The 23,630-nt window shown below is 41.8% G+C and overlaps 1 protein-coding gene across 11 annotated transcripts in view; it reads left to right on the top strand.

The window, feature by feature from the left end:
* Positions 1 to 23,630, top strand: part of ABLIM1 (actin binding LIM protein 1) — a 329,600-nt gene that overhangs the window by 260,002 nt on the left and 45,968 nt on the right. For 10 of the 11 annotated variants that reach the window (XM_034931561.2, XM_034931560.2, XM_063607908.1 and 7 more), the window contains exons 7-8: positions 8,894 to 8,981; positions 12,744 to 12,802. In XM_034931561.2, the coding sequence (XP_034787452.1) occupies positions 8,894 to 8,981; positions 12,744 to 12,802 (147 nt within the window). Of the gene's footprint in view, positions 1 to 8,893; positions 8,982 to 12,743; positions 12,803 to 15,360; positions 15,445 to 23,630 lie in introns of all 11 variants that reach the window. The other variant, XM_055092320.3, reaches the window with a different exon arrangement.

The raw sequence follows: 23,630 nt of genomic DNA, 5'->3' as shown, positions 1-23,630 counted from the left end.
TCCCTTCCTTTCCCTTCCTTTCCCTTCCTTTCCCTTCCTTTCCCTTCCTTTCCCTTCCCTTCTCTTCCCTTCTCTTTCTTTTTTTTTTTTTTTTTGTTTTCTTTCGACACAAGGTCTTCCTCTGTCACCTGGGCTGGAGTGCAGTGGTGCAATCATGTCTCACTGCAGCCTCAACCTCTGGGCTCAAGTGATCCTCCCACCGCAGCCTCCCCAGCTGCTGAGACTATAGGCAAGTACCACCATGCCCAGCTAATGTTTGTGTTGTTTGTAGAAATGGGGTTTCTCCATGTTGCCCAGGCTGGTCTCAAACTCCTGGGCTCAAGTGATCTGCTGGGGTTACAGGCACAAACCATTGCACTTTGGCCATAGTAGGTTTTCTTATACTAGTTTTTACAGGTGAAGAAATGAGTCCAGAAAAGTGCCCAAAGTCCAATTTTCAGTCTAGAATTTAGGCCCTGGGTTCTCTTGCTCCCAAAGCCCATGTCTTTCTACTCTATGATGAAAGTTAGAGTATAATGGTTTATTTCTCCCTAAACTAGTTTATGCACCCTTACTCAGAAGGATAAGCTGCTGACCCTTCCTCTGACATAGCACACGTGTTTAAAGCAGTGTCTGTGAGCTCAGAAGCCTCGCAGTCAGTAAGGCTGTAGGGCTACAGGATGTTCTCATTTGTGCAGGTTGGCTTTGCATAGACTTGTATAGAGCCCTCTAGGCTTTGTGAAAGCTGCCTGGGCAGACTGATTTATTCACCTTTGCCCAGAATACATATTTATGGCCAAGGCACGCCCTCATAATCCTGCCTGTTCATGATGCTGCATCAGGAGAAAAGCCTCCTGGAACAGGTGAGTGTTTAGCTTAGAGATCAAGCCAGTCCAGTTGCATTGGAAACCTCTCCCAATTGAGGGTGAAAAAACCAGTAGACGCAAAAAAGCTGAGTCAGCCTCTGCACTGCCTTTCTGCAGGAGCATAACAGGGAACTTGTGTGATTCTGCCTCTCCCTTCCACCCATGCACCTGCCACGTAAGCAGCACATCTCTGTTACTCCCTTTGGCTTCCTCATCTCTTCATCCACCCTCAGGTTTGTGGTTTTGGTACCACCCAGACCAGTGTTTTCCCATCTCATGGTGATCTGCATAGACTCATTTCAGTGCTTATAAAATAAAGACACTCATATCTGGGTCCCACCTTAAGGCCATCGAACCCATTTTTAAAAGGCTTCTTGGGTGTTGCTTATGCGCAATAATGTTAGAAAACTCCTGATCTAAAGCAACCCACCAGCCTCTAGGTGTTTGTATATCCTTAGTCTGAAATCACCATCCACCAGAGCTGTGTTTGGGAGAGTCTTAGGGACTGGAAAACAATTTGCTTATTCCTTTGGGGATTCTAAGCACCATCTCTGAATCAAGTTAGATCTTTTAAGATAAAACAAGAAACAAAACTACACACGTAGTCCTCGATAGTTTAACTTCCTCTATGGAAGTGACTTCATTTAGTGATCTTTCAGTGCTACGTCTTTGGTATTTCTCAAGGGTCTATATGAGAAACAACTACTTAAATACTTCCTATCATCAGTGAAATTCCTGTGGAAGATGTTTTTCTGTCCCATAACTGAGGGTCCCTGTATGAGAATTCCTTTGGTCCTTTTAGGAGGTAGTTTAACAGGGTTAACGTGTGGACCTTGAGTCAGCTACCTGGGTTCTACCCCTAGCTCTGTCTTCTGGAAGCACTGGTGGGTTTGGGTAAAACAATTTAGTTTCCTTGCTTGTAGAACAAGACTGGAAAATAGCACCGACCTACCTCATAGGGTTGTTGTGAATCATTTAAAGTCTTGATACAAAGCCTTACACAAAGCAAGACCTTATAGAACTTCAGCCCACAATGACTGTTATTAACTTAGAATCAGGAAACCTAGCTTCTGTAGTGACAAGTGTGTGTGGCCATTTTTTCAAACAGTGAGACTTTGGCAGCCTATCAGTTCCTCTTTTGCCCTCATCTGCTAAGAAGCTCACATCACAACAAACAGGTTTGCCTGAGCTTGGGTCTTTTGAATTTTAAGGTTCTTGATCAATTGTTTTAAAATCATGTCCTTCTCTGATAAGAATCAGCCAGTCCTTTTTGAAAGTAGGCAGAACATAAGTTATAAGTGGATTAAGGTTGACCTTCAGGGCCATCTTCCCATCTCCTGGGCTCATGCCACAAGTAGAGCACTCCTAGAGAAATGGAGGCGGTAAAGGAAAGAAACTAAAAGGGACTGTCAGCAGTCCAGGAGCTAAGCAGGTTATCAGATGAGCAGATTTTCTGTCCAAGGATGGGTTCTAGAATTACAATTCTCTTTTTCTGTTCCCAGGAGCATATTACATGGGCTCAGGGCTTAGGGCATTAGAATTTCTCCTGGGTAACAGACACGGAGGAATCATTGGTTAAACTCCATTTTTCTGCCATCAAGAATGTTCTTTCTCTACCAAAATTGCTCTTCTGTTAGCACTACTATGTGAGCTTGTAGAGGGTATGGGATTTCACACAGAAACATAGAATTTTACAGCTTAAGAGGGCTTGAAATTGTCTAGCCCGGCCCTTTGCATTTTTCAGATGTGTGTCCTGAGGCTTGGAGATATTAAATAGTGACATATTTGAGGCCCTATGGATAGTAAATTGAGGTATGATTCTCAGACTTCCTGATTCCAAAGCTTGTAGCCCTTTCCCTGTACCTCATGTCTACAAAGAATTCGGAACTCCTTTCTGCTCTTCCAGACAAAGGGTTTCATAAAAAATGTAGTGACTTACACTAAATTTTGCATTAGAGTAGATGTTATTTCCCCAGAATCCTGGTTTGTATGCTAAAGTTCATACTTCAATTTAGAGATTAACTAAATAGCAATAATAACTACAGATGTCTGATTTAACCAGCACTATTAAAGGCAAACAATTTTTTGCACTTCAAATGTGTAGGCAGGCACTTTGTAAAACTCACCTAAATAAGCAAATTGTCAGTTGTTCATAGAGTTTCATGCTAGCCACAATGTAGTCTTTTTATAAAAGCATTTTGAATATGTGAAAATGCAGAAATGGGGACGTGATTTTTTTTTTTTTTTTTTTTTTTGAGACAGAATCTGGCTCTGTTGCCCAGGCTGGAGTGCAGTGGTGCGATCTCGGCTTACTGCAAGCTCCGCCTCCCGGGTTCGCGCCATTCTCCTGCCTCAGCCTCCCAAGTAGCTGGGACTATAGGTGCCCGCCACCAAGCCTGGCTAATTTTTAATATTTTTTTTAGTAGAAACGGGGTTTCACCGTGTTGACCAGGATGGTCTCGATCTCCTGACCTCGTGATCTGCCCGCCTCGGCCTCCCAAAGTGTTGGGATTACAGGCGTGAGCCACCGCGCCCGGCCAGAAATGGGGACGTGATTTTTTTTAAGGAGCAGGGTACAAAGATAGATGGGGAAGAGCAGTGATGGCGCTCTGGTGAGCTCTCTAGCAGCACCTCTGGCCACTCAGGCTCAGGCAGGACGGCTGCCAGTTGTGTGCCTGGGGCCAGGTATCTGGTAAACCAACCTTCATGCCGTTGTCTGCTACAACAAAGCTCCTGCTGGGCTTTAAAAGTTTATAGTCAACAGCATCCTCTCTGCAATGAATTGCAAGCTTATTATCTGTTTCTTATATGAGCGCTATTTAGTCTTTCATTTTGCTCATGATCTGAAATACTTCTTCTTCTCCTAAAAATAACTCCAATTTAAATGATTTTGATTCAGCAACATCTGATTTTTGGTAAATTTGCATATGCACTGCCGTCTGTGTTCAGCTCTGTTACTTTTCCTGGCCTTGTGCACATGGCTTCTCTGTGAACCATCATGGGTGCCTATGTAAGGAGAAATGAAACAGAAGGGTGGCTCACACATGCGAAGGAGGGGCTCCTTTGTCTGGAGCATCTGACCCTGGAGCCTCTCAAGCCTGCACTGCTGCAAAAACAGAACGACTCCTCAATGCCTTTTGACTCTGGCTTACCGAATGTCTTGACATGATCTGCATCTTGGGATGAAGGAAATGCATAGGTCAAGACATCCCCGGCATTACAATGGGCTAGGGTTAGGTTTTTTAGCAGTGTTTTCTTTTTATATAATTATTTTATTTTAAGTTCCATAGTACATGTGCAGGATGTGCAGGTTTGTTACATAGGTAAACATGTGCCATGGTGGTTTGCTGCACCTAGCAACCCATCACCTAGGTATTAAGCCCAACATACCTTAGCTCTTTTTCTTAATGCTCTTCCCCCGCCACCCTCCCCCAACAGGCTCCAGTGTGTGTTGTTCCCCTCCCTGTGTCCGTGTGTTCTCATTGTTCAGCTCCCACTTGTAAGTGAGAACACACGGTGTTTGGTTTTCTGTTCCTGTGTTAGTTTGCTGAGGATAATGGCTTCCAGCTTCATCCATGTCCCTGCAAAGGACATGATCTCATTCCTTTTTATGGCTACATAGTATTCCATGGTGTATATGTAGCAGTGTTTTTACTAATGATTTATAGAGCGAAGTCCTGCCACATGGGGCCTTGATGTAACTTCCATTCATCTTGTGAGTTGATAGAACTCTTATAAGTTGATGTAACTTCCCTTCATCTTGTGAGTTAATAGAACACAGTGACTCTCCTATGCCTGCCCAGGGCATCCAGAGAGCCTTTTACTGGCATCCAAACCACACTAATGTGCCTTCTTTTTGTGAATGACCTTGGGACTGTCTCTGAGCAGAGAGTTATTACATTGTTATTCCTATCGTTATTGTTATTACTTTGTGCAATGTGTCACACCATTTTCAAAATGTCTTTTGGTCATCACACCAGTATCACTGTGAGGTAGTTACAGCAGTGACATACTGTATGGTTATTAGTGGTGGTACTGGGTAAGAACACTCACTCCAAAGCCAGACTGCCTGGGTTTGCATCCTGGTCTCACCAGTTCTAACTGTGACTGTAAAGGAGTTATAAAATCTCTTCAGGCCTCAGCTTCCTCATCTTTAAAATAAGGATAATAATACTTCCTGCCTTCTTAGGTTATTGTGACACAAATTGACTAAATGTTTATGGAGTACGTAAAAGAGTAATTGACACAGAATAATCACAGTATCATCACCAGCACTATCATCAATGTCAGCAGCAGCAGCAGCAGCATCACCGTCATCACCACCACATCATCACCACCACAATATCATCATTACCATCATCATCACCATCATTGTCTTCATCATTGTCATCACTGTCACCATCATTACCATCACCTTCACCATTATCACCACTACTATCATTATCACCATCACCATCACTACCATCATCATCATCATCATCATCATTACCACCCAGCACCACTCACCATCATCATTATCATCATCACCATCACCACCACCATCATCACCATCATCATCTCTACTTTACAATAGAGGTTCCAAGAGCTTGTGATCTGCCCAAGATCCCATTTCCAGTACGGGCTGGGGTAAACACTCTAGTTCAGGTGTCACAGCTCCAAAAGAAATGGACTTTTTTTTCCTCTTGGTCTTTATTTTATTACACAGCAACACAAAAATATATTTTTGTTATAAAGGGTTGAGATGATATAGCTGCAAAGGAGAATGTGAGGGTCCCTTCCTTTACTTCTTCCTGACTCTCACCTCTTGCTCCAAAGCTAACCACAGCAAACTAGTTGTATATTCTCGCTGTCTTCTCTCTAAGAAGGGCACACATATAAGATCAATATACATATACATGTCTGTCCTCGTTGATGTAAATAATCATAAGAGTGTCTGCCTTACAGGATTGATGAGGGGGTTGAAGAAAATTAGGCTTTTAAAGCACTTAACGTGGTGCCAGGCAATATACTAGGTTCCTAATAGTGCTCTCATCAACTGCGTAGGGTAAGTTCTATTATTTCTACCCATTTTATTGATGTGGAAGCTGAGGATTAGAGAGATTGTCACCTGCACAAGATCACACAATATTGAAACTGGATTTGAATCCAATCAGACTTACCCCAGTGTCTCAACAGCTTTGGCCACTAGCTTATGTGGTTATTTTATAGGCATGATTTTTCCACTTGATTTTTTTTCTCTTGGTAATATTAGCTTGAACTGTTTCCATGTGTGTACATATGAGTTTACATCAGTCTTGTAATGGCTACATGTGATTCAGTATTGTAAGTACTTCTTTATTGGGGTTGTTTTCTGGTTTTGTTGTTGTTGTTGTTGTTGTTTGGTTTGGTTTGCTTTTGAGATGGACTCTTGCTCTGTCACCCAGGCTGGAGTGCAGTGGCATGATCTCAGCTCACTGCAGCCTCAGCCTCCCGGGCTCAAGCAGTCCTCCCACCTCAGCCTCCAAGTAGCTGTGACTACAGGCGTAAGCCACCATGCCTGGCTAATTTTGTTTATTTTTTTTGTAAAGACAAGGTCTCACTGTTTTGCTCAGGATGGTTTTGAACTCCTGGGCTCAAGTGAGCCTCCTGCCTAGGTCTCCCATAGTGCTGGGATTAGAGGCATGAGCCACCACGCCCAGACTGGAATTGATTTTTGTATAGGTTGTGACTTAGGAATCTAGATTTATCTTTCTCTAAGTGGAGAACCAGTTGTCCTCTCTATTTATTAATCCATTCTTTCGGCTCATTTGAACCATTACCTTGATCATAAACTGAATTATCTTGTATGTATGGCTATGCAACTGGTTCCTCTCTTCTCTATTGTTGATTTATTTTCTACTCCCATGCCCATACTAAAGTACTTTAATTATTTTAGACTTAGAAAAAAATTTTATGACAGGAAGGGAAAATCCTTCCTTATTGCTGTTCTCTTTCACAAAAAAGTGTATTTTTTGTGTGTGCATTTATTCTGTCACGTAAACTTACAGAAGCAGCCTGTCAAGGTCTATAGAGAAAATTCCTGTGGGTATTTAGACTGGGTGTTGCATTAATAGGTTCATTTTTGATAAATCAGCATCTTTACAATATTTAGTTTCTCCATCTAGAAATATCATACATTTTTATTTAGGTCTTTTATGTTCATCAGTTAAGTTCCATAATTTGCTTTGTGTAGATCTTGCATTGGAAGGTTTATTAGTTGTTATTACAAATGGGATCCCATTTTCCCATTACATTTACTTAATTTTTATTGCTAGTGAATAGGAAATAATGGTTTTTATATGTTAATTTTTTATCTAGCCATATGACTTAATTTTTGTATTCGTGATCTTTATACTTCTTTTTCTTGACATCACATTGGCCAGGAGGAAAATGATGTAGAATGATATTGGTAAAAGTGTACACCTTTGTCTTGTTCCTGTCTTTAATGAGAATGCCTCGAACGTTTCACCACTAAATATGATAAATACACTTGATCAGCTTGAAGACATTTCTTTCTATTTGTAGCTTACCAAGAGGTATGCTTTTCACTGCAGACGACACCATGGTCTTGCCAAGGGGGCTTTATTTTTTCACTTAACATTTTCCTTAAGAGTCCAGAGATTGCCCGGACTAACTTGGGCCTCCCAGCACGGGCATCCTAGCTGAGCGAACCTGGTTTAGAACTGAGCACTTAGGACTGAGTAATGTCTTCTTTCTTCCTCCTTTCTGCTCACATTTGACTTCAGATGTCCTACAGGCAGGAGCTACTTTGTGTTGATATTTCCCGCCTTCTCTCGCCACTCTCCCCCAGCCCTACCCTTCCTTCTGCAGAAAAGTAAAAAATTTTACAAATAAATAAAAAGTAGCATGTGGACGAGGACAAGAGCACCACTTCTGGAATTTTCTGGCAGGCACCACTGAAAAGATTTTTATTCCTAACTTCTAATTTAAATACAATTTTTTTTTTCACCTGACTATCTTAAAGGGCTAACCACCACCTCACGTGCTGGTTGCTAAGTGGATCTTGTAGTTTTTACAGGAAAGTATGAGAAAGGAATTACCACGTGACATCTGATTTCCTGTTGCAGTTTCATGCAGGTTCTGATGCAGGATACAGCCATTTTTAACTCTTTCTCGGCCACTGCCTTGTACATGGTTAATGTAGAATAAATGTTTTGATGGTGGATTGATGGAAATGATTTAATCAGAGTCCATCTGAGAGTTCTTAGGTGGTGATGATTTTTTGCTAGGCTGTGAATGAAAGGATTTGTTCTTGTCAAGCATGTATATGGAGCATGACTCTAAGGTGATTTGGCACCTGTCTAGAAAATTGTCCCTGTATCCAGTGACGCTTTGCTTTGGGGAAGTCAACACCTGCTGTGATGGCATCTGTCATATTTAGGAATGTGAAATGCACATGAATAATGCACAGCCACCTTAGTAAAATGCCTTCTCCAGAAAACTCTTCATGTAAGCCACTGGCAAAAGATTGTTGCAAGCTGCATAGAGGAGACTTAGGGCCCCCCTTGAGATAAAAACAGTGGATGATGTATTTTACTATAGCTTTTCTCAGCTTGATGCCATTGGGGTAGATTTTATTATTTTCAGATTGTTTAGCCAAGAAAGCAAGAACCTGCTAAATATAAGGGTCATTTATTTTTGGTTGGTTTGTTAGAAACAGCATTAGCTCCCAACAAGGTGGGGTTTTGGGGAGATGGAGTGACTCATCTCAGGCATATGGTGTGTTAGTGGCAGCCATCCAGGTCAAGAGGGAGACATAGAAGCCAGAAACACCGAGAGGCAAGGCAGCCCCACCAGGCAGCCACGAGTAGCTGGCCTTGGAGCTCCTCCCGATTTCAGTGAAGTTGGCTTTAGCTTCCAGGGCTGTTGGTGTAGGAAGTTTGGTCAATTAGACAATTATTTTTCCTTTTTCAGCATCCTCTCTTTTCTTCTAAATCCTCAAGTCCAGAAAAGATTCTGGAATCCATGACAAGGAGCAGACTCAACGTTCCCTACCTTTTCTCTTGCAGGCAGGTGACAAACATTACCACCCCAGCTGTGCACGATGCAGCAGATGCAACCAGATGTTCACAGAAGGAGAGGAAATGTATCTTCAAGGTGAGGTGGACTCAAGAACACTAGAAGTTTTCCTTGCTGGGGGAAAGGAAATCTTGCTATGTTTGTTTGATTGTTTTTAGAGAAGGAGGCATGTTATTAGCTGTGAGGCTACCCAAATCCAAGAAGATTATGGCCAAAAGTTACCTCATCAGTTAGTATTAATCAGCCAAGCAGTTGACATGCTGGCAGTGAGCCCCGCAGGCTGTTCACGAATGAACTTGTGATGCTGCCTTAATCAAATGAATAGAAGTCGACATTTGATGGCTCGGATGTGAGAGAAGAGTGAAAATCAGCAATATCTCCTCTCCAACTCTCCCCAGGAATATGCTTAGGAAACAAAAGATTAAAAGAATCTCTAGAAATTTCTAGAAATGTTACTTATTTGATGGCTACTTTTTTTCTCCTTTTACTCTCCTGTGAGAAGGGCTTTTTGAGGCCTCACAGGCTGCTGTTCTCTGGGTTTTCAAAAAGAAAATCTCATATTTGGTGAATTATGTCACAGACTTGTTTCACCCCATTAAGACGATTAGCTCTTATATTGAGAGAGAGAGAGAGACAGAGAAAGAATAGGAGATAACAAGAGAGAACCCACTCTCTGAAAGAGAAATTTCTGGTGTCAAAGAGGTACTTTTTACCAGGGAGCCATTGGAATCCCAGCACTTTGGGAAGCTGAGTTGGGAAGACTGCTTGAACCGAGGAGTTCAAGACCATCCTGGGCAACATAGGGAATCCTCAACTCTATTTTATATATATATATATAAAATAGACCACATATATATATATACACATATATATATGCCGGGCGTGGTGGCTCACGCCTGTAATCCCAGCTCTCAGGGAGGCAGAGGCGGGAGGATAGCTTGAGCTGAGGAATTCAAGACCTGCCTGGGCAATATAGCGAGACCCCATTCTCCACAAAAAGGAAGAAAAAAAAACAAAAAAGACAAAAAAAAAATAAGCATACATATATATATAAAGGACCATATATATATGATCATAGTTTTCATGAAACTGATTATATATATATATATATATATATATGATCAGTTTTTATGTTCTCTGAAATTCTGGAACTTCTCAGAGAGGCTTTAAGAGAGGATTCTTTTCTAGTCAAACAGCACCATCTGTGTAAGCATTTTACTATTTTTAGCTGGAAAAGAGTTGTTAATCAAACAAGGGTTTATCAGTAAAATTAGCAAAACCCATAAGAGCTATTGCTCGTTCCGTTGTGGTAATTACTGGGTCTCAACTACCTGTGCATGTCATTTCTTGATTTCTCTTTGCACATGGCACTATGTGTACCTGTAATGAGTTGTTCGCTTTGCTCTCTCAATTTTGTTTTTAGGCAACTTAGGAAAGTCTACAGAAAGGATTCTTGAGTATTAAAGCAAAGCCTGGCTACTCTCCCCTTAAAAAAGGCTAGCTACATGAGAAATTGACAACCCAAACTTCTTTTTGGCTTTAGAATGATCACTCTGAAAAACTGTGATTAAAAACATCACGGAATTTTGAAAGGCCTTATGAAGGCAAGTGACAAGCACCTGCATCTGTGGCCTCGTGCGGGATTTATATGACACGTTTTCCCAAGGACAACAGGCCTTACATCTGCAGTGGCAATAGGCAGGTGTCACTTTGCATTTCTCAGCACAAAGCAGATTTATTCTTTATTTGGTCTGTGGGCTTAGATTTTAGCATGTCAATTCTAGCACTCAAAAGCAAAGACACAGGAGTGCCAATCAACCCTGTCTCTGCTAGAAACAGACTCAGAGGCTCCGGGTGCAGCTCTGCAATTCAGAGTGGTTCTGGAGGCTGGAGAGAGAAGGTTTCAAGCAGTGCACAAATGCAGCACATTCGGGCTATGAATAAATGGCTATCTGTTGAGGCTGCATTTGGAATTCCAGGGATTGCTCTAAACCTTCTGGAGTTGTGCTTCCGTAGCCTTTGCGTGCCCTCTCGGCACATCTTTGAAGAAAGAGCAGTTTCATCTTCTTCAGCATCTGATGTTCTGTCCGAGTCACATTCCTTGTGTGCCTGACCTCTGGAGAACAATAGTGCCATTGTGCGCAGACCCGGTGTCCTGGCCAGTGACTCCTGCTCAGCAGAACCTTCACAGCGAATGCTTCTCCTGAGCCTGCACCTGACCCCTGGGCCCTCTGCATTCAGAGGATTTCCTGTGCTTTGTAGTCAGCCTTTGAGCCAGAGTTAGTGCTGAAGGGACCTATACATCTGTCTGCTTTTTGTTTGATTTTTTTGTTTGTTTATTTTGGCCCTGGGTTAAGAAGATGGAAAAAATGATTGTTAAATAAGGATTAAAGTATTATGCTGATATAAAATGTATTTTTATTGCCATTAATTTAATATTAGTTAAACTCAATGGTGTGAAATAACTCATGAGTTATTTTAATTTGGTTACTTTTCAAGTATGCACAGGTTGTTGCTTAAAAGAGATAAAGATTTTGGCCAGGTGTGGTGGCTCACGCCTGTAATCTCAACACTTTGGGAGGACGAGGTGGGTGGATCACTTGAGGTCAGGAGTTCCAAAGAGCCTGGCCAATATGGCGAAAACCTGTCTTTACTAAAAGTACAAAAATCACCCAGGCATGGTGGTGCGTGCCTGTAACCCCAGCTACTTGGGAGGCTGAGGCAGGAGAATCGCTTGAACCTGAGAGGCAGAGGTTGCAGCAAGCTGAGATTGTGCCACTTGCACTCCAGCCTGGGAGACAGAGCAAGACTCTGTCTCAAAAGAAAAAAAAATGAGGTAAAGATTTAAGTCATGAAATGTGGAAACTCTGATATTCATACTGTGAATTTTATTTATGTAATTTATGCTTTCAACATAGTAACTTTATTTTCTTAAGTCTTCTTAAGTGCTCATTTAAGTTCTGTCCATCCCCACACTTGAATATGTCCTTACATGGACATATCAGCCTTACTCATAATCATATAAATGACATATTTGATATGTATCTAGTCATACAAAATCATATGAGCAGGCATTGGATTCTTATAAGAGCTTCTGTTGGAGATAAGTGTTTTGTTTAATTCTGTGATGCTGGTACCACGCATTAAAGTGCTTCATAATATGAGAAAGTGAGACTGTTGACTCAGGAACAGAAAATAACACCTAAATAGTTACTTCACTATTTAAAAGCAAAGACTTTTTAGAAAATTACTTAAAAGATTGAAGGCCAAAGGCAATTTTTGGATTTATAATTTAACTTTCACCCTTTCTACTAGTTGGTTTAATTTCTCATTTCTCTGTAGGTGACTGTGTATAATTGAATCAATGAAAAATTCAGTAAGTCTTGCTTCTGGACATAGACTATCTGGTTGACTTTATTCCCGTCAACTAAACTGCTTGGTTGTTTTGATGTTATATAAACAATGGCTATTATTTTTTAAATTAAATGCAGCTTGTAGTAAGCACTCAGGCATTCCTTTTAAAGGATGATAATAAGGTTTAAAAATAACAAGACACGATTAAGAACTAAATATCTCTTGCATCAAAAGACTCATGCCCAGTTGGTGGTCTCTGTGGTCTAGAATTATGACCTTTATCAAACAAGCTTGGGCTAGATCAGGAAAACTCGCTTAGGCTTTGGACATGTCTGATTTTTGTGTTATGATTCACTTGGACATAAAGCAATAACACCTTCCTATGATGGGGAAAGAGGGATAGGAGCCATTCTCAGAAGTGCTGTCTCAGAGGACGTTGTATCTTTCCATTTTCCTGGCTCTTAGCAGTGCATTCTGTCTTCTCAGGCTCCACCGTTTGGCATCCCGACTGTAAGCAATCTACGAAGACCGAGGAAAAGCTGCGGGTAAGGACACAATTAAAACATGATGCCAGCTGCATTTGTAGGCCATACGCTCGTGGTCACTAATTCTTGGGGCTAGGGTTTAGGTGAAATTACTTTTTACTGACTTTTTCCCTTATAGCAAACTAAGTTCAAAGGCCATTTGGCTAGGGAAAGGGTTCCCCTCTTACCTTAAACGCACTGTGGTTTTTGTTCCAAATGCTTGTGTTAGACAAAGTAAGCCTTGGCCTTACTAGTCAGCTTCTTAGAAAAGCATTCAAGAGAAAAGTCAAATCATGCACATGGGAAAACAATGACTCATCAGGTTCCAGGTGCAGCATCTGCTGACCTCACCAGACTGTTTTGGTGCTTAGTCTATAACGCACTACTCTGACCCCAGCTCTACATTGGCACATTTTACTGGTCTCTCATTTACTGGATCCAAATTCACCAGAATAGACTCTAAAAGCTGATGGCTTGTCAGATAAAACCTTTGGGGAAAATAATAACCAACCAAGATAGGTAAATTAGTCAATTCTCGGAACACCTCCAGATGGCAGTATTTTATGTTTCAGAAGCAAAGCGCTGTACACAGTTGTAAAACTGTGATCATAATCTCTGTCCTGTTCAGATGCCCTATTTTTCACACAGGCTAGGAAGTATTTTTCAGTGCAATAATCAGACTGAATGAATCCCAGTGCCTTGGGTTAACCTAACTTAGTGGTACCCATGGAAAAACTGGAGTTTAACTTCACCCTATTTACTGTCTCAGGAAAAAGAATGGCCTGGATTTATTTTGGAGGCCAGATTCTAGTGCGTAGTGTAATCTCTTCTCGATCTGCCATTAGCAGGCATCAGAAGCTATGTATGCAATCCCCAGCAGCAGCACGACCAGTTTACTGATGGGGTCTAGTCACTGATGTGTGACTTGTGAAGGGGTGACTTGGCTTTGGAGCAATGATTATCAACGAGACCCATTCGCTCTGCCTTTTTTCAGATCCCTTTGCCTGCCGCCTTGGGAATTACAGCTCTTATTTTCCTGGTGTGTTTGCTTTATTCTCTGAATGAACCACACGTATGCACAGGAGATATTTTTCCTTTGTTTTTTGTTTTTTCTTTTCCTCCTCAATCGCATCCATCAATCAGAGGGAGACATTTTACCATTTGGATATTTTAGGAACTTGTCCCTTGCCTGTGACCCTGAACAAATGCAATGCTTTTAGAATGCACAATTATTGTGAACATACTTAAGTTGAGGGGGAAAAAAAAAACGCTTTTTCTCTGAATAATTAAATAAAGGTAAGAACAGCCAAAGAGGAATTCGCCCATCAAGCTTAGGGTGGTTTCGCGCTCTGTTTTTGACACACAGAGTCCTGAAGTCCATCAGCCGGGTAGTCACCTGGTTGTGGGCTCTAGACTCTGGGATTTTTGAGAAACTATGGATGCTTTGGAAATGAGTTACCTTTATAAAATATGAGAACATAAATGATCGTCCTTATTGTGACTTTTATCGTAAGAATGTAAAGTTCACAGCATAGCTTGAGGATGCTGCCCAGAAACCACCCCAGTAGCTATAGTAGTTTGTACTCTCTCTCCAGTGTTGCTTTTAGGTTTTCTAATCATTTTAACTTCATCTCTGATGAAGTCTTTTGGGAGATGAAGAGAGGAATGCTAATGAGGCCAGACTGAGTGGAATGTGGGTCTTTTCTGTATCAGGATTGCTTGAGTTTGCAAATCATGTGACTAAAATGATTTTTAAAAACCAACAACACTCTGATAACATCTTGATGGAAAACTCTCTGGATAAGCTTATGAAAACAACTAGTGAAATACTTCCACCCATTCTGGCCAAGAGGAGCTATTGTTTTCTTCCTTTAGTAAGCCTTCCAGAGAATTCTAAAGCTCTTCTCCTAAACCCAGCATTCACTACGTGGGAGGTCAGGACAGTGCTCTGGGTCACTATCTTTGGAAAGCCCAGAAGTGAGGAAGAGGCTCCCACGTACCCAGAGCCGGGGTTCACACTGATGTTGGTAGGGTTTAAAGGGAATACGTTTTGAACAGAGAAATACATCTTGTGCTCTCTTAAGGGTGTGTCTACACATCACAAATCTTGAGCCAAGATTTCCAGGCCTTTCACTGCATGTCACATTAGTGCAGTTTCCATAGCAAAATGAAAATGTTTTAAGAATCTTTCAGCAACCCCACTGGGTAGTCCACATTTTTTATATTTAAGAACTCATGGGGCATTTGTAACAACAGATTCTCAAGGATGGCTCTCAGTTGGCTTCACTGGCTTCTTACCCTTTATATATTGTAAGAATGTCTAAACCAAAATAAATGGAGAGGAATTGAAGGAGGTTGGAGCTTAGATAAATTTACTGTAACTTGAAGACCAGTTAATATGCTTTTAAACATGGGCCCAAAAATCCACATGTACATCATTGAAAGAATCCCACTTGATGTTTACTCTCAAGTTAGTTTTCCCTAAGGTGGTTGTTGTTTTGTTTAATTTTTTAAAATAATTCTTCTGATTTGAGGCTATTTCTGTGTTCGTTCTTCCCTTTTCTCATGTTTCATGGCAGCTGCCAAACATTCGGCATTCTTCATCCGATTTCTTTTATCCCAAAAGTCTGATTCGACGCACAGGACGGTCTCCGTCTCTGCAGGTTGGCATTGTGTCTAGGCTGGGGCTCGAAGCCACTGTCCTGGGCCCAGGCTTCTGTTGCTTTTCCCCTGGGCTGCTTTCCTCACATAACTTCTTCGGCTCCTGCAGAAAGCAGTTGCTTTTCTCACACCACAAGTGCCTCTCACACTGACTCTGGCTGTTGTCTTCTTGGATGGATGTTTTCATTCAGAGCAGCAGCTAAAGCTTTGTGTCTGTTCAAGCAAGCACATCAGAAGCTGCCTTTTGGTCCCGTGTTGCCACGTTTGTTCACTGCACAAGTATCTGCTCAGCACCCGGGTATAGAGTTGGGCTGGATGTGGCAGATCCAGCCTCATAGGCAAGAAAAGATGATAAATAATTATAAGGGTGGTACAGAAACCCATCCCAGGCTATGGCTCGCGTAGGCCATGCTCCTTGGAATGTCAGATGAGGAAAAGGTTTCCAGGGTCGCTTCCTGGGAGAAGTGGTCTTGGAGTTGATTTTTGCAGGCTGGCTGAGATTTGCCTGTGAGGGGATGAGGAGAAAATGGCGGACCTGATGAGGAGATGTGAAGTGTGCAGCTGGGAAAGGCAGTGCTTGGGTAGGGAGTGGTTTCACTCAAGAAAGGAAGAGTGAGGCCAGGCACAGTGGCTCACGCTTGTAATCCCAGCACTTTGGGAGGCCGAGGCAGGCAGATCACTTGAGATCAGGAGTTCAAGACCACCCTGGCCAACGTGGTGAAACCCCGTCTCCACTAAAAATATAAAAATTAGCCAGGCATGGTTGTGGGCACTTGTAATCCCAGCTACTTAGGAGGCTGAGGCAGGAGAATTGTTTGAACCCTGGAGACAGAGGTTGCAGTGAGCCAAGATTGCGCCACTGCACTCCAGCCGGGGTGACAGAGCAAGACTCTGTCTCAAGAAAAAAAACAAAAGAACAGTGAAGTGGGAAAGGAAGAAACTGAGAACAGGCACCTACTCTATGGAGACTGGGGGATTTACATACAATCTCATTTGCTCTCCCTAAGAATTCCTGCGAGGTAGCTAATCTTATTCCCATTTTACAGATGGGGAGACTGAGACCCATCATAGTTAGGTAACTTCTCCAGAGTTACTCTACTGGTAAGTGGAAGAGCTAGGATTGAAAACCATGTTTCCGTGAGCCCTTCACTCATATTCGTCCTGCTATACTGCAAGGGGACAGTGAGAGAAAAACCTGAAAGAAGCAGAAGAAGGAGAACATTAAATACTGGCTAAGGCTGTTGTCAGGGGGCCACTGATGGAGTGTAAGGAAGAGAGCAGCACCACCTGCCCGGGGCATCCTGCAGGGGAAGGGAGAGGACTCAACCAGCCCGGCAGAGGAACAGCCAGGCTGGAGATTATGCTGCATGCACAGACCTGACCATCTTTAGGGGTCTCTGAGAATCAGCGGAAACCTTGGCCTGTTAAACTAGAAGCGACTTTCTACAATCTCATCTCAGCCCAGATGAAACCTGTTCTCTAGCTCTGCTAACAATTCAGGGTTGCACTGCAGCACTTTGGCTGGGCTGTGTGCCTGTACATTCTGTGCCTGTCAGAACTGCGCTAAGGATAAGAAGAGTCTGAGTTTCTATTTTTGTTAAACCTTCACCTTCTTTCTTTGCACGATGGAAAAGACAGAAGTATAGAAGCTTAGAGTAGAAGAGAACCTTTTAGAGGTCAACCCCCTGAGTTTCCTCATTGATAGAATGAAGTCGGATGGGCTGGGCATGGTGGCTCATGCCTGTAATCCCAGCACGTCGGGAGGCCAATGTGGGCAGATCACTAGAGCCCAGGAGTTTGAGACCAGCCTGGGAAATATGGCAAAACCCCATATGTACCCTTCCAAAAATACAAAAATTAGTGAGGGATGGTGGTGCGTGCCTGTATTCTTAGCCACTCAGGAGGCTTAGATGGGAAGATCACCTGAGCCTGGGGAGGTTGAGGCTGCAGTGAGCCAAGATCATGCCACTGCACTCCAGCCTGGGCAACAGAGTGAGACCCTGTCTCAAAAAAAAAAAAAAAACCAAAAACACACAGATACAGCAGCATGTCTGAGACTGCACAGGCTGTCATAAACAGCAAGCCAACTGCACACTTCAGTTCTTGACCCCAGGCCTCAGTGCCTTGCGTTGTCCCGTGATACTGGGTTCCTATGATATGATGTATTTTTCATACAATCTTCATTCTGTGCTAAAGTTTCAGCTCCAGTGGCAGAGTTTCCACACACGGTGAAGTCAAAGTCACATGAATCCAGAGGAACAGCCAAAGATTGTCCCCACTTTAAATGAGTGTTGCTCAGAATTAAGTGCTTCCACTTGGCAAGAAGCCACTTTTTCAATAGTTTTTTTTTTTCTTATTTTTTCCAGTAGTATACTGTTAAATAGTATTACATTTTGTTAGCCTGTGTCTACAACCAAGTAATACATTTTCACGACTTGAAGAAAAATGCCATCATCAAGTGTGAAATTTTTTAGTTTGCCCCAGACCTTTAAGCTTAAGAGATTTGCAGCATCTTGAGAGACAGAGAGGGAGCGAGAGAGGTCTGTTTTCAATAACTTCTCTCCTCCTATCTTGTTGTTCAAAAGGGACATCTGATTCCTATTATCCAGCTGTAACTATCAATGAAGTCAACTTTAGCTCCATCGCAGAAAGTTGTAAACAGCTTGGGACCTGGCAGAGAAAATGGGCTGTGTGGCAAGGTCTCCCTTCACCCGTTGGCGATCGAAGAATGGCTCACCAGTACCTTTAAGATTCCGGAAAACTCCAAAGCAATGCAGTTCTCAAGTCACACATATTTTATCTTTTAAGTACTTTTGGCTACACAGCAACTCATTTTCCACCACTTAAAATTCAGTACCCTCAGTTATTAGATAAACTGTCTTCCTTGCAGGGACATTCAGTACTCTGTGCTGCAGAAATAAGTCCTGGTTTTGCTGTAGAGGAAAGTAAAATCTATAGCAGGAAAGTCATTTTTGTTATCTATATTGAGAATGAGCTCCATCTTTTCCTTTTGCCTGAATTACAGGTAAAAGAAAATGATGAAAATAGAATTACCTAAGAAAAACGTATTCTGGTTCCACTCACTTGGAAGTTTTCTATGAATAGCAAATTTTGTCTACAGGTAAAACTCAGTACTGAGCATGTGTAATTCATTATACACAAAGCACATGGTATTCCCAGGACCAAGTCTGTAATAATCTGGGGGGTGTCACTTGCTTTCATTCTAAAAGGGAGTTTTTCTCAGCCATGCCTTTGGAGGTTAAAGCATGAATTGACTGACCTGCAAAATGGGTGTGACTTTTTTCTTTGAAACTAATATTCACCAATTATAACATATGCACTTGTCAATCTATAATATACCAAACAAATACCATGTGTATATTTTTAAAGGAGCTAATTTGAGGCTTTATGTCTGTCAAGAACAAGCAAGTAATGTTAGTGGTGTTTGATTTTTGTTTTGTTCATGTCACTACAATACATACTGTTTTACTCCCAGCTTTCATTTCGTCCAAGTATTTCATCCTTTTGAGCGTGTCTTTACAGTTCATCAGACAGCTGAATGTAGAGGTGTAAAGATTTATACTGGAAAGATTTCATGTAATAACGGCTGATGGCATTTGTGAAACTGTCCCCAGAGAAGTGGTGTGTGCCCACAGCATCCTCCTGCCTCCTCTCCAAACACAAAATTCTTTTTTCCAAAGGAGTTGATTTCACTCTTTCTTTGCTTAGCAGTGGGCATTCAGTATGTGCAGGTTTTAAAAGTATTCCTTTTTCTGCAGCTGTTATCCCCACCTTGTCTGGTGAACTTCAACAAAAACCCAAGGCAGGTACTGTCCACATCAACAGGACTTAGTATAAGGTGTCAGTCACCTTATATCAGTAGTTGTCCCATCAGTGTTCGTAAGATCATTCTGATCTAGTTGCCAGATGCCTGTAGTTTCTCTCCTTAGAGCATGGCTTTGGATAAATGCAAATTAGATGAATATAGTTGTTGCATCCCTGCTCCTGCTGAATGGGGGGAGGGCAGGGGCTACAAAGTGCTTCCCAGCACTGTCCTTCTAGGCGACCCATGTGCATGGTGGATCATAATGGAAAGTAAATGGAAAATGTCATTTATCTACTTACTCAACCGGCAGAGCTCTGGTAAGTGTTTTTAATGGTTAGTATTTGAAGAATAATAAGACCTGTAATGGAAACGGAAGAGGGTGTCTTCAATTAATTTTTGTTCTGTGACTGTGCCTTCTGAATGGCAGGACAGATGGACAAAATCAAGGCATAGGGGAAAAATAGCTGAAAGGTATTTAGAGGGCTTTTCAAAGAGATTTCATGAAGAAAACAAAAAGATGTGCTTTTTAAAGCATTTGGCTACTTATTTGTAATTAAATGCCATGTTTTATCTCTCCTGTTGAACCGCTAGTCTTCTAATGAGGCATCTCTTTGTTATTTTTGTGTGTGTGTGTGGAAAGTAAAAATCGTTGTTGAAATCAAACGTAAAGACATGAAAGTGTGCTGGGGAGATAACTATAGAGTAAATGGACCCCTTCATCATGACAGACTGAATGAGAACAGCCATATCAACAAGAAGGTTCTTACCGAAGGCTCCTTTCTTCCTTTTGCCAAAATAAGGTTTCAACTACTTGCCTCATCTTACTGGCAAAATACTCTGAGCGATCACTACCATATATAATTCTTTATCTATCTACCTTGCCTGCTTTCTTCATCCCACCCCACCCCACCTCCATGCCAAAGATGGCATCAGAAGATGCCAAAGATAGCATCAAAAGGAAGAACTGAATTTCTCCAACTGCACTTTCGAGTTGGTTTTTCTGCAAGGAAAATGTGCTTAAATGAAAGTAAATAAATTGTACCTGCTTTTAGTATGTTAGCCATAAGTCCTTGCTGTTTCCTTTATTCTGTAGAAGTGAGCTTACCTTTGGTGATAAATATTTGAAATTGTATGCATTTATAACATAGACCAGAGAGTAATTTTTTTTACTGTAACTCTCATAAAGAATTCCAGAAACAAGGCTTCTGACCCATTGGGTTATTGAGTTCAGTTCATAATTATTGGGTCACTGTTGTCACCCTGGACATCTGAATGGGTGGAAATGGTAATTTAGATTAAATAACTACATGTAAGGATCATCAGTTACATGTCAGGATCACCTGTAAAATTCTGTGATGACCAAAGTGGTGATGATAGGGTTGGGTTAATGGTAAAGAAGAAACTGTCAGTGGGTTTTGAAAGTGGGACAGCATGTCAGTAAGTTAAGTGCTTTCAAGATTGAGATGGTTTCTGTCTGAGTGGATGTATGTTAATGTGTTGGAGAACAGCTCTGAGCCTTTTGAAGATATCTTAGCTGTAACAGCAAATTATGGATTCATTAGGAAAAGAAAAATAACAGCTGGAAGAATAAAAAGGGTTCTTTTAATAAACAAGATGTTAATTTGAAATTCAACATGTTTAGAATTCTAGATGTTTCAAATTGAAATGTAAAATTCTAAGTATCTAGGATTAAAAGTCCAAAAATAATCATTCAATTTTTAAAAAGTAATTTTATGACCTTCATAAGGGAGAGACCTCTAACCTCCCGCAGTTGAGCAAATACACTCTGAGAGACACTAGGGACTGTGGCAAAAAGCAGGCAATCCATGTGTGTCACTTAAGCCTTGAGCACAGTTCAGTAGGCAACAAACCAGGAACTGTCCTGGCAGATAAGACAGACTGTGCAAGGTCATCGTCATCGGCATGGGAAGGGCATTAATTACCAAAGTGGAGACACAGTCACTGTCTCCAAGAGCATTTGGAATCACTTCACAGAGTTCTCAAGGAGGGGAAGGCTATCTGTCAGCTCCTGGCGGGACTGCTGCCCCATATACTGTGATGAATTGCTTCACATATCTGAGTTCTGATGGGAAGGAGTCCAAGTGCGGTAGCTGTAGAGAACGCTGGGGAAGCCCAGTTCTATGTAGCTCACGTATGAAAGGAATATTCATGAAGAGCAAAACAGAGGCATTATTTGAGATTAACTGCCTGAGAAACCTAGTCTAATCCCAAGTGTCTAGAAAATGTTGACTACTTGCCATGTGCCCAGTAAGGTGCTTGGAGCTTTATATGCATTCTCTCATTTAACCCTGTGACATAGTTATGCTGGTACACCTTGCTGCGTTCTGTACGTGAAGAAGTTGAAGCTCAAGGAAGTTAAAAGAAAAAGAGAACGGAAAAGAAAAAAGAAAAACTCATGTAACATCAAACAACTAGTAGAGCCCAGGTTTGAACTGTTATTTGGCACCAAAGTCAGCCTTTTAAGTCCACTGTATTATACTGTCTTACATAAAATACATAGATGTGTTTTATCTCATTATTTCAATATAGACAGGTAAACAGAATTGGGCCATTGTAAGAAAATAAGCAAGCAAGAATGCAACTCAACCCGCAAAACAAGATGCCCATGGAAGTAAATTTTACCATAAACTTAGGAGGTCAGAATGAAGCAAAAACAAACAGTGGTAAATTCAGTGAAAGAAAAAGCAGTTTCCAAATCTTCAAGTGTATTAGTCCATTTTCACACTGCTATAAAGAACTGCCCAAGACTGGGTAATTTATAAAGAAAAGAGGTTTAATTGACCCACAGTTCTGCATGGCTGGGAAGGCCTCAGGAATCTTAACAATCGTGGCAGAAGGCAAAGGGGAAGCAAAGACCTTCTTCACATGGTGGCAGGAAAGAGAGAGCATGTGAATGCAGTAAAAACTACCATTTATAAAACCACCAGGTCTCGTGAGACTTCTCTCACTATCATGAGAACAGCATGGGGAAAACCACCCCCATAATCCAATCACCTCTCTCCGTGGACACATGGATATTACAAATCAAGATGAGATTTGGGTGGGGGCACAGAGCCAAACCATATCTCCAAGATACATCAGGGCATTTCTCAACACTAAAGTTTGAAGATGCGAGTAGCAGAGGGATGGCTCTAAGACAAGCCAGAACATCAGCAAATTTGATGACCAGTTCACCTGACTTTGAAAACTGCCTATTAAAACCTAAAATATTTATTTCTGAATCAGAGAACTTGGGGGTAAGTGTATACAAATTGGAGGTAATTTGGATCTGAAAACTTTTAAAAACCAAATGGGACTTGAAAAAATTCAAATTGTTGAATAACTTTTAAAATCTTTAGCTCAATAGTATTAATAGTGTAAATAAAAAAAGATAAATGTTTCCAAGAAAGCCTGCATAACTCACAGGATCCTCTAATCCAGTCAAGAAGGAAGGGAGAGGCCAGGCGTTATGGCTCACGTCTGTAATCCCAGCACTTTGGGAGGCCGAGGCAGGCAAATCATGAGGTCAGGAGTTCAAGACCATCCTGGCCAATGGGGTGAAACCCCATCTCTACTAAAAATACAAAAATTAGCTGGGTGTGGTGGCAAGTCCCCGTAGTCCCAGCTACTTGGGAGGCTGAGGCACTAGAATCGCTTGAACCTGGGAGGCAGAGGTTGCAGTGAAGCCAAGATCATGCCACTGCACTCCAGGCTGGGCGACAGAGTGAGACTCTGTCTCAGAGAAGGAAGGGAGAGAGAAACTGAAGTGAAATAGGCTAGTTCTGCCAAGAGAACTGCCTCTACTGCCCACGAAGCTCTTCATCCCTGGAAGATGCTGTTAAAGACCCTTCCCTACATGTGCGTGCGTTGTTCTTCAGCTCTGTTTCTACCAGTACATGCAGTACAAGAGCAAATAAAACCATTCAGAGCCATCCCCAGGTGCATCATTACAGCAAAGGCTGAAAGTATCCTTGCCCCACACTTGGCAAAAATAGGATGAGTAACATACGAATGACCCCAAAGCCCCAGTGTACACTTTGGCTGTTCACACAATGTCCTGGATGCTTGTTAATGAAAACAGGCCTTTGTCATAGCAACCCCAGTAACCGAAGACATCTGATGCTCCTGCCGCACACCCTCTCCCCACCCCAACCCAGTGAGCTATTGCAGTGTTCTTACAGAGCTAGCGCAACAGAAATATTTTCAGTTAGCAAGCATTCTTTTCTGCTACTTGATCTCAATATTTCTCTTTTAGTTTCACCCCATTTGTCCCATAGTTATGTTGATAGGAAATAAATGATCACATTTGCCCTGCAATACAGCAAAATTTTAGTGCAGGGCTTAAATGCTTGGGCTGTGGAC

The sequence above is a fragment of the Pan paniscus genome, chromosome 8 (genome assembly GCF_029289425.2).
Source record: "Pan paniscus chromosome 8, NHGRI_mPanPan1-v2.0_pri, whole genome shotgun sequence".
Classification (NCBI taxonomy): Eukaryota; Metazoa; Chordata; class Mammalia; order Primates; family Hominidae; genus Pan; species Pan paniscus.
This window is presented reverse-complemented; position numbering and strand designations above follow the sequence as displayed.